Here is an 11283-nt window from a genome sequence, read left to right on the forward strand (position 1 = left end):
ACCTCAAAGGTTGTTCTTCCCCTCCTGATCCAGTCGAAACAGGGTATCTGTTATTGCTATGGTCTCTCTCTATGTGGCTGTGATGTTGGAAGTAATTTTTCAATTTCTTCAAGATCTCATTCACAGATGCTTCTCTTTATGAGACCAACGGATTCTCTGCTACATAATCTGAAATAATACAGAAGCAGAATGGGAAACATAAAGTAAAATACACTAGCTATACTAGAATGTATTGTTTGAAATACAGGGTGTCCGGGCTTCAGGTAAACAAAAAGAACATGCTATAAGTTTCAAATGAATTAATAGAAATGTACAAGCAAATACTCATTCGATAGGAAATATCTTCAAGATTTTATAGCCAACATCGCAACACTGCAACTACGACGCTGCATGCTGCATGATGGGAAATTGCAAAATCGTTAGGTATCGGAGCATGCTTGCTTGCTTTGTTATTCATGATGTCGACCCCACAGCAGAAAGTGCAGTGTGTGCTTTGCCTAGCTGAATTAAAATCCTTTACACGTGTTCAGCAGCATGTCAGAATGAAATGGAATGTAGATCCTTCCACACGCAAAACCATTTATGAAGAGGACAAGAAACCGGGAGTTTGCTGTCTCAGGCAGGGAAGTATCTGAAGAAGGTCATAACTGAAGAGACTGTTGAACGTGTGTGGGACTCGTTCTGCAGGAGTCCACAGATGTCGGTAAGACAGGCAAGTAGAGAACTAGGGATTATAAACGTCTATGTTTGCATGCATACAAAGTGCAACTGCTTCAACACCTTAAGTCAGACGATCCACAGAAGAGAAAATACTTTGCTGTGACAATGCTGACCCAGATTGAAGAAGATGAAAATTTTCTTGATAAGGTGTTTTTTAGTCATGAGTCCATTTAGTCAACATGTTGTGTTAAGGTAAATCGATATAATTTTCATGTGTCTGGTAGTGACAATCCTCACCAGCTGATGGAATATAAAATTGATACACCGAAAATTAATGTCTGGTTAGGACTGCATAAGAATGATATGGTAGGACCTTTTTTTTCTACAGTGACTCTACAGGTCTACCTAGACATGTTGGAGAACTTTGTACTTCCTCAGATACCTCCTGATTTTCATTTCTAACAGAATGGGGCCCCTCCTCACTATCACAGAGACATCACAGCATTGCCCAATCAGACATTTCAAAAACAGTGGATTGGACAAGGTAGACCGATACCTTGGCCCCCCAGGTTCCCCAGATTTGATGCCATTAGACTTTTTTGCTTGGGGGTTCATTAAGGATATTATGTACCAAACAAAAATTTGAAATGTGGCAGATTTGAGAGAACGTATCAATAATGCAGTTCATCTTATAATGCCCCAAATGCTTGTCAATGTGTGGCAAGAGGTAGATTATAGTTTTGATATCTGTAGAGCTACATATGGTGCTCATATTGAGATTTATTGACACATTAACACTTTCAGCTATTCTTCTACAATTATGAACAGTTCATACATAGTTTCCTTTCGTTATTTGTAACTTGTAATGTGAAAATCATTTCATTCATAACATGGTTGCTTAAGAAATTATACTCTTTTCATTTGTATACCTAACGATTTTACGATTTCCCATCATGCAGCCCACAGCGTGGCAGTTGCAGTGTTGCCATGTTGGCTATAAATTCTTGAAGATATTTCCTATCGAATGAGTATTTGCTTGTACATTTCTATCAATTCGTTCAAAAGTTATAGCATGTTCTTTTTGTTTACTTGAAGCCCTGTATATGTTGTTACAATTAATGTATTGTATTGTAAAGGCAGTAAGAGGTAAAGCTATCCCCTGATCTGGTATCATGAAAAAAATTATTATATGATTGATGTGTATCTATCAACTCATTTCAGCCATTTATCTCATGAAATAAGTTTAAAAAACATCCAATTTGAGGGAAAATATTGAAGTGCTAACTGTATTGAGCATTATCAGATGTACCATTCAATAATTTCTTATCTTATGCTAAATATTAGAAAACAGAGAGCCATGACTAGTTGAATGCAAATATTGCTTTCATTGTAGAAATTACCTTTCAATTTGTGGTTGTTATGGGCAAGTAAATACTTTTTTGAAGTAAGGTTTGAGGACAAAACATGCTCCTTTCACCACACATATTTTCTAATGTGATCAATTGTAAAAACACACCACTTGTTTAAGAAGAAATATCTGGTAGTGCCATTTTGATGCACTGAAGTCCAATTTAAATAACTTCTGTGAAGGAAAAACTCTAATGAAATGTCCCTACAAAATTTTGGTTAATGTTACATTCTCAGAGTATACTAAATTAACTTCTGCCAAAAAAAATGAAACGTCTAAGTTTTACTTCAGGAAAGTATCGTATAATATCAAGTTCTGCTTAGAGGTTAGTTGCAGGTCTCTAGGAACAACCAAATCCACTATGGTTTCTACAGCTGAGTGTCTCCTATGAAAGCACTACAGGCCACTGGTTGTTACTAGCCATCAGCAGCAACCAGTGAAAGTGCGAAATCCAGGAACATTCTATCAGTGTTATTTTAGAAGTAACTAGTTTCAAGTAATAAAGTTGGAAGTAACAGTTGAGTAATTGTAAGTGTAACTAGCTGTTTTTAAAAGTAAGTAGCTTTATCTCTAAATGCTACTCTCTGAGGGAATAAGTGATTAGTTGTCACAGGCACTCACCCTTCGTTGTCATTTTTTCACACCCTTTTTAAATCTAAGAGAAATAAAGCCACTCCAGTGTTTCAGTTGTAAAATTCCTAGATAATTTGCCAAAGGAAAGGAAAATTGATACAACATAAAATAAAATGAAACGCATGAGAAGAGTGTAATTAATTAAATCATGAAACCAAAAGTTTTTGGTATTTGCATTATTTTGTGCACTTTAAAATATGTAGGTGGGAGAGTGAAGAAAATGTGCACAATTTGCAACTTTTTTGATAAATATAAAATCTATTGTGAATTGTCCCCTTGAAATTTTTATAAATGTCAGAATTTACTAGATTACCTTACATGCCCCCCTCCCAAAAGCAGAAAGGATATATCGAATCATGTATGTAGATTAAATCAATGTTGATAATTTATAGTTTCATAATTTAATTTATAAATTTACCTTTCTGGACCTTTAGGCAATGAATGATGATTGAGTGATGTATCTGAAGTGACACAAAGAATATCCCATGCCCAGCCCAGGTCTCACACCAGATATTTCAGCAGTAAGATCAGAGTTTGGCCACCGAATACCCTTAGTTCCTGAAGCTACACAAACAATTATAATTGCTGTAGTGAAAGGTGATATCCTAAAATGAAATTTTTAAGCAATTCAATTGGAACAATACTGAAGATGCAGAAAATGTTTACCTCTGTAAGAAATATAATTGAAGAAATTATGAATTTCAACCCCTGTGTGTTATTGGCAAATCTATAGCTACAGTTCAAATTCAAATTTACATTTTTCTAGGAACTAATGTGAAAGAACTAAAAATTTTGGAAAGTGTGAAATCCAGGAACATTCTATCAGTGTTATTTTAAAAGTAACTAGTTTCAAGTAATACAGTTGCAAGTAACAGTTGAGTAATTGTATGTTTAACTAGGTATTTTTAAAAGTAACTAGCTTTATCTCTAACCAGTTACTTTTTTGCAATAGAAGTAACATTATCAACAGTTACTTTGCAACACTTAAATTGTTAAGTTGTAAATTTGGGGGAAGAGTTCAATTTGGCAACACTGTTACCAACTATTTGTCTTCTCTGGATATGAAGGTGAAACGATTTTCATGACATTGCCTATGACAAGGATGATGGGCTTAATTGCATGCCAAAATTTAGAACAACCACACTTTACTTCTATTCATCATATCTTATTACACAGAAAAACGTCTGTGTTTTTGGTGAATTGCTACATTGAGTTGGAGCATGGTTGTCAAGCTAGAACAGAATGGGCCTTGTTGAACTTGGAGTGGAAGATAGAAGCAGGTGCAAGTGGAATTGATTCCAACACTCACAAAGTACTGTGGATGGCATACAAGCAATCCTTCGAATTAAACATTCAAGAAAAGCTGTTGCCTTCATCCATCAGTTTTTATTTGTTGTACTGATATAAATATCTGAACACAAACATCATATAAAGCACATGTATTTCTTCATATATTTATTTTATTACAATTAATGATCACCAATTGTGTGATTTGCTTGCAAGAAAATTTCGAGTAGAAAGTAACTTTAATTTTGAAGTGCAGGTAACTGTAACTGAGTTACCTTTCAAAATGAATAACTCTAATTTTTTGAATCAAGTAACTGCAAATGACACTTAGTTACATTTTGAAAGTAACTTTATGAACACTAATCTTTATAGCATTTTGCTCCACTGAGATCATGCTAATTGAATGTATAAAGAGGGAGAATATAATAGCCGAGAATGAAATGAGAGTAGGACTCCAAACAGGAGCATATATATGTAAAGATAAGGATGGACTACTGCTAAGCAATGACCAGGATATTTTAACCAGATGGCAGGAACATTTTAATGAATTTTTGAATGACTAGAACCAGAATAAGAATGAAAGGGAGCAAGGACAGAAACAGGATAGGGAAGAAAATCAGAATACCAGGAACCTCCAACTGAATGAATGGGGAAAAGTTGGGCCTAGCCTTGAAGATGTTAGGAGTGCCATTGCAAACCTGAACAAAAACAGAGGATACAACAAAATAACAGCAGAGATGATGAACCTTTAGGAAGGGAGTTTGTGGGAAGCATGCAAAAGCTACTAGATAGAATATGGAAGGATAAAAAGAAACCCCATCACAATGGGAGGATGGTATCATATATCCCATACACAAGAAGGAGATCGACTACAAACAGGAAACTGTAGAGGTATTAGCAAACTTAACACTGGATACAAAATGTTTTCTAATATACTGTACCAAAGACTTTCCCCATATGTAAATAAAATAATAGGTGACTACCAATGTGGCGTTAGCAAGGGAAAATCAACCTCAGATCACATACATACAATCAGACAAATATGGGCAAAGACAAAGGAATTTGGAATAAACGCATATCACCTTTACATAAACTTTAAATCTGCATATGATACCATAAAAAGGAGAGAGTTAATCGAAGCCATGAGGGAATTTAACATCCCAAAGAAGCTAACAAACTTAGTAGAAGAGACCCTTAAGAAAAGTACCTTGTAGAGTACAAATAAGAAACCAGCTGGCAGAAGAATTTGAAACCAAACAAGAATTTCATCAAGGGGATGCCTTGTCATGCATGCTATTCAATGTTGCATTAAAAAAGACTGTCAGGGAAGCAGGCATAGAAATTGGTGGAACCATAATAAACAAATCAGTGCAAATTATGGCAAATGCAGATGATATAGTAATAATAGCCAGAACAACAAGAGCGTTATGTGAAGCTGTAGCTAACCTTCTCTCTGCAGCACAAAAATGGGGCTCACAGTAAATGCAGCTAAAACAAAATATATGGAAATAACTAAAGTGCCTACTAATACTGCAACTTTTGAAGTTAACAAACTCTCTTTTGAGAGCTCGGGAATTTAAATATCTTGGTGCATATATAACGAAGAAGGGAGATTTTCTGACAGAGATTATACACAGGATAAGTATGGCAAATTGGAGCTATTTTGGACTCGGAAAACATATGAAGTCTCAGTACATCAGAAGGAAAACAAAAGTTAAACTATACAAAATGTTAATAAGGCCTATTTAATTATATGGATGTGAATCATGGATAATAACCAAGAAGGCTGAGTCAATGATCAGAAACTTTGAAATGAAAATTCTGAGGAGGATCTATGGGCCGATATATGAAAATGGATTATGGAGAAGATATAATATGGAACTCTATTAGCTTTATCAGGATATAGAAATGGTGAAGGAAATTAAACTAACATGGCTAAGGTGGTTGGGGCATATATACCGAATGCCAGACATGGTGTGTAAGAAGATCACATTTACGAATATGGATGGGAGAAGAAAAGTAGGAAGACCACCTTTAAGGTGAGTTGATTTGGTGGAAGAGAACCTGAGTGTGCTGGGAATTAGGAGTTGGATAAGGAAGGTTGTGAATAGAGATGGATGGTGGAAGATTCTGAAGCATGTCAGGGTCTGTGATGGACTGTAGCCAGGAAAGAAGAAGAAGAAAGATCATTATAGCATTTTGCTCTACTGAGATCATGCTAATTGAATGTATAATGAGGGAGAATGTAAATTCCGAGAAAATAATATTGAGGTTCCATTGCATTATTTTCACACTTTAAGTATATTATTCATATTGTAAATATAGCATACTTTTTAATGTTAAGCTGTTATCACAGATTCTCTCCAACAGTGAAAGAGTGCATTTATTGATATCACTTATTCATCATAATCAATTAATCATATATGTATATTCTTCTAGAAAATATATATTTTGTATGTAAAATTTGGACTGACATTGACAGAGCACAAACACATATGCTCAGAAGAAAACGAACAGAAAGAGCAAGAGATGGAGAGAGAGAGAGAGAGAGAGAGAGAGAGAAATGGTGAAGACAAAAAGAGAGAGTGGGAAAGGGAGAGATGGAAAAAGTTAATTTAACTTGCAAATTTTATTTTCTGCCATCCCAGGTGACAAATGAAGACTCCATTAACATAAGCATGCTTTGCAACATATCATGCCATTTACTCACATTTCAGTCCTGCTCAAACCTGCAGTTTTTACTTATTTTATTACAGAACAGTAAACCAAAATTGAATATATTTTGCTCTACTATTTACTACTTTCTGATGTGTGGAAATGTTTTAGTATAATTATCAGCAAGGATTGACAAATGCATACTCATAATTACATCAATATGGTCATCATAAAAATCATATTACTTATTTCCTTTTCTTTTTGGAATTTTTCTTTGGAACATCTATCACATTATTTCTTTTTCCCTGGGGAAATGGGTACTTCAACTCTGAATGGATTACATATATTTGGAATCTTCCAAATTTAAAGCCATCATATGGTATTCTACTCACATGCAGGTTCTTGCAATCTCCAGCTTCTACCCACAGCTTCTTTCTTCAATTTACTGTATCTCTTTCTCTCTGCCAAATCATTCCAAAGTGTTGTTCTGTTCCTTTTATACCGTTTCATGTAAGTAGACCAGCCAAGATGCAAAGCTTTAAAAAAACTTTTACCCTCATGGAATGTTAATGACAGGCATCTATGCTAAATCAATCAATCATAGGTCTGACAGAAAACCTAGCGTGAAGCCCACCAAAATTTTTACCTTAAAGGTCACTTCAAGGTCATATTCTGACCCTAAAAGGTCAAATTTCAAAGTTATCCAAATATGTTCGCGTAATATATCAAACGAAAGTTGTGGATAAAGAACCTGTTTGGTGATATTTTTAGGTCAGAATATTGGTGTCAGAAGTAGCTCTTGTGGTGCAAAGTTAATCACGTTAAATTTGTATACACTGGAGTTCTATATAGTGAACCATCCAAGAAGCAAGAAAAGCTTTTCAAAAATTTAAGTGTATGGAATGTTAATATCAGGCATCCACGCAAAATCAATAAGTCGTGGGTCTGACAGAAAAACTATGGTGGATGCCACCATAATTTTTTACTTTAAAGGTCATTTCAAGGTCATATTCTGACCCTAAAAGGTTAAATTTCAAAATTGTCTAAATGTAATATATCAAACAAAAGGTATAGACGAGACAAACTGTTTGGCGATATTTTTAGGTCAGAATATTCAGAATATTGATGTCAGGGAAAAGTTCACCTTAACAGACTTGATTAACATTTCATGCAGGTTATTTTCTTAATAAATAACCTGCTACTCAGAGAAAAATACAGCTATTTTTATGTTGTGTTTATTTATAATACCAAGAATTAAATATACAATTTGTCCATGTAATCTGTATTTGACTCAAATAATGTTCAATGGGATGGATTTCAACAGTCTATAGATCCCAGCCACAAGCATTTATACATTTCATATTGATTTTGAAGCAGGCTCATCTTACAGTCTTGCACTTCATTTTGCAAGAGTATGTCACAAGTTCGAGGCAGGACACTGGTATAGGAGGTAGCCTTGTCCACTGAGGTTTTGAGACAACCTAATTCCCATTTCCAAGTATCTGGGTGGCAATGTCAAAACAATAGTTTTCCTCTCTGATTGAAGCCAAATCTTTGCCTAGTAGTTTGTACTTTGCACATGAAACTTCAGAGCATCATGTGTTGAAGGAAACAGTTCCAGGGCTGTCTTGACCTTCGTGAACATGTTTATTGATAACTGTTTTCACCCCTGGACTTTCATAGAGGTTTCAAATCAACTCTTCAACCGGCCTAAGCTCACCTTCATGTCCAATCACTTCTACCAGGTGTGGGTTTCTCAAAGAACATTTTTCAGCAGGCTTTTTTCCAAAACCACTGAATGAAGAGGTTTAATCGCAACCTATAACTGTGTGGAAACTTAATAGGTTATTTCTCACAGCATCAAGAAGGTTTTTTTTTTTTTTTTTTTTTTTTTTTTTTTTTTTTTTTTGCTACCTGACGAATGGGAATGCACTTCTGCTTCTTTGCAGTCCCGGAAACCACTCACACACTTCACTTGCTTTAGGGGTGCTTAAGTGCAAAACAAGCAGCATGACATCTGTGTCTCTACACATCACAAGAATTTGTTGAAAGCCCATACCCAATGCTTCAGAGGCATGAAGAGTCAACCTTGTGTCAACTTCTTCATGATTACAATTAAGCTTGAGGTCATCTTTGTCTCTCTAGGTTGATTTTGCACCAGTGTGGTCCACGAATCCACCTCCAGTTACATGGGATCGATGAACAAGTTTGAGAATCATTCCAGAAGCAAAACTTCAACATGAAACTTGATGAAAACTTGAAATGAGATTTAAGGTCAAATTTTTGGTGGCATGCAACCTAGATTTTCTGTCAGACCTATGACTGATTGACTTAGCATGGATGCCTGTCATTAGTATTCCATGCGGGTAAAAGTCACAATTCTGGACTTTGGCTGGCCTACTATGTCCTATACAGTTTATTTTCCTTCTATCAATCACTTTTAAAGTCCATCCCTTCTCCTAAATTCCTTCAAGTATTTCCTCATCTAGCACCTTATTGATACACTGAATTCTTCCTATTCTCCACTAAATACACATCTAGCCTTTCCATGTTGATCCTCCTCACTGCTCATGTTTCTTATCAATACATCAATACACACCACAAAATGCACTCCACAAATCATTTTCTTAGCCCTCCATCGGTCACACTTGAAAATATACCAAGATTGGTCGTGCTGTATCTGTGATACACTAGTACAGCTTTACTAATATATTCATTTTAACTTTTTAATTTTCACCTCATTGTCACCTTACAACAAAGTTTACTTCTATGCATCAGTCTGCCGATCATCACAATTACTATCACATTCCAGTGCAGCTTCAAAATCAACTTATCTTACCTTTGCATTATCACAATCGCCAACAGACCCTTATGACTGATGATATCATTTTCATTGCATCCACTATCACTGCTAAAGAGTGTAGAACGAATGAATTAAGATTTTTACAGATCTTAACCCTATATTCTATAAACAGACTGGGCTACCATGGGCCCTAATGAGATCTGTAGCTGCGTATCTCACAGATACTATCAGCCTACTAATCCCTGAATGGGAAGCCAGGTGGAAACTGTGGTCATCTGTATGCAGACAACGAGGGAAGCAGCTACTGAGATCTTTCAACCCGCATTCCTAATCATGTCACATTTACGATATATCTCAGATACAGAAATACTTCTTCTCCCAATTGAAAAGTATTGTATTTATCTGTTCTAGTGTGTACCAGGTGTGCCTGTTAATAATTCTTAATTTTGTCGCTGGATGGCACTGGAAGCAAGGGTTGGTGCACAGTCTCAACTGTTATGTCAGTGTATTGCCAAGACAGTACCTGTCAAAATGCTGTGGATGTGCAACCGAGTGTGAGTGATTGTGATATTGGGTTTGTGTGGGAAACATGTTGACCTTCAAACCAAATAAGGAACATGTGCAGCACATCCTGCTCTTCTTTTTCAATCAAAAGAAAACCGCGAGTGAAAGCCATCATATCCTTGTGGAAACGTACGGTGACAATGTCCTAACACAAGACGCATGTGTGTGTTGGTTTTGACGATTCAAAAATGGTGATTTCAACTTGAAAGACAAAGAAAAAATTCCAAGATACCGAATTGCAAGCATTGTTGGATGAAGACGATACACAAACCAACAGCAAATGGCAGAGAAGTTAAATGTTGGTCGCCAAACCATATCTGCTCGTCTTCATGCCAAGGGAAAGATCCAGAATGCAGGAAAATGGGTCCCACATCATCTGAATGACAGACAAATGGAAAAGCGAAAAATGGTGTGTGAAGTGTTGCTTTCTCGGCATGAAAGAAAGTCTTTCTTGCATCAGATAGTGACTGGGACAAAAAATGGATATACTTCGAGAACCCAAAATGCAAAATGTCATGGTTTGACCCAGGACAACCTTCAACATCAACCGCAAAACCGAATCGCTTTGGAAGGAAGACAATGCTGTGCATTTGGTGGAATCAGAAGGGTGTGGTGTACCATGAGCTTCTAAAACCAGGTGAAACAGTGAATTTCATTTGCTACCATCAACAACTCATCAATTTGAACCATGCATCGATCGAAAAGTGCCCAGATTATGCGACAAGACACGGAAAAGTAATTTTGCAGCACGACAACTCCTCATCACACACAGCGAAAGGTATCAGAGACACCATTTCTGCACTTGGCTGGGAATTCTTGCCGAACCCGCCATACTCATCAGAGTTAGCCCCTTCAGACTACCACTTGTTTTTATCGAAGTCTCACTCACTTTCCCAGCAACACTTCAACAATTACGAAGATGTCGAACAATGGCTTGCGAACTGGATCACCTCAAAATGTGAAAGATTTTTCTGGAAGGGCATCCACAATTTGATGGACAGATGTACACAATGTATAGCTAGCGATGGTGCATACTTTGAATAAAGCATTTGTTACCTTTCTCCCCAGATACACTTGTTTTCTTTCGGTTCAATTAAGAATCATTAAACGGCACACCTGGTATTTTACTGAATGTAGAGAAAGTGCTGTAAGAAGTAGATATCTTTAAATTACAGGCAACACCTCAAATCTTTCACATGCTATGGATGCAAAGTGCTAAACACATAAAAAAACAACCTTCAGAAATGCATGCGATTCTTCCAATGACATTATT

General features: G+C 36.2%; 1 protein-coding gene across 1 annotated transcript; it reads left to right on the forward strand.

Moving 5' to 3' along the window:
* Positions 1 to 4812: 4812 nt before the first annotated feature.
* LOC146004176 (uncharacterized) lies at positions 4813 to 5202 on the forward strand. The gene has a single exon (XM_083142842.1). It carries the CDS (start codon positions 4813 to 4815, stop codon positions 5200 to 5202), a length of 390 nt encoding a protein of 129 aa, XP_082998968.1.
* Positions 5203 to 11283: the final 6081 nt, after the last annotated feature.

The sequence above is a fragment of the Lepisma saccharinum genome, chromosome 21 (assembly GCF_977018435.1).
Source record: "Lepisma saccharinum chromosome 21, izLepSacc3.1, whole genome shotgun sequence".
NCBI classification, from domain to species: Eukaryota; Metazoa; Arthropoda; class Insecta; order Zygentoma; family Lepismatidae; genus Lepisma; species Lepisma saccharinum.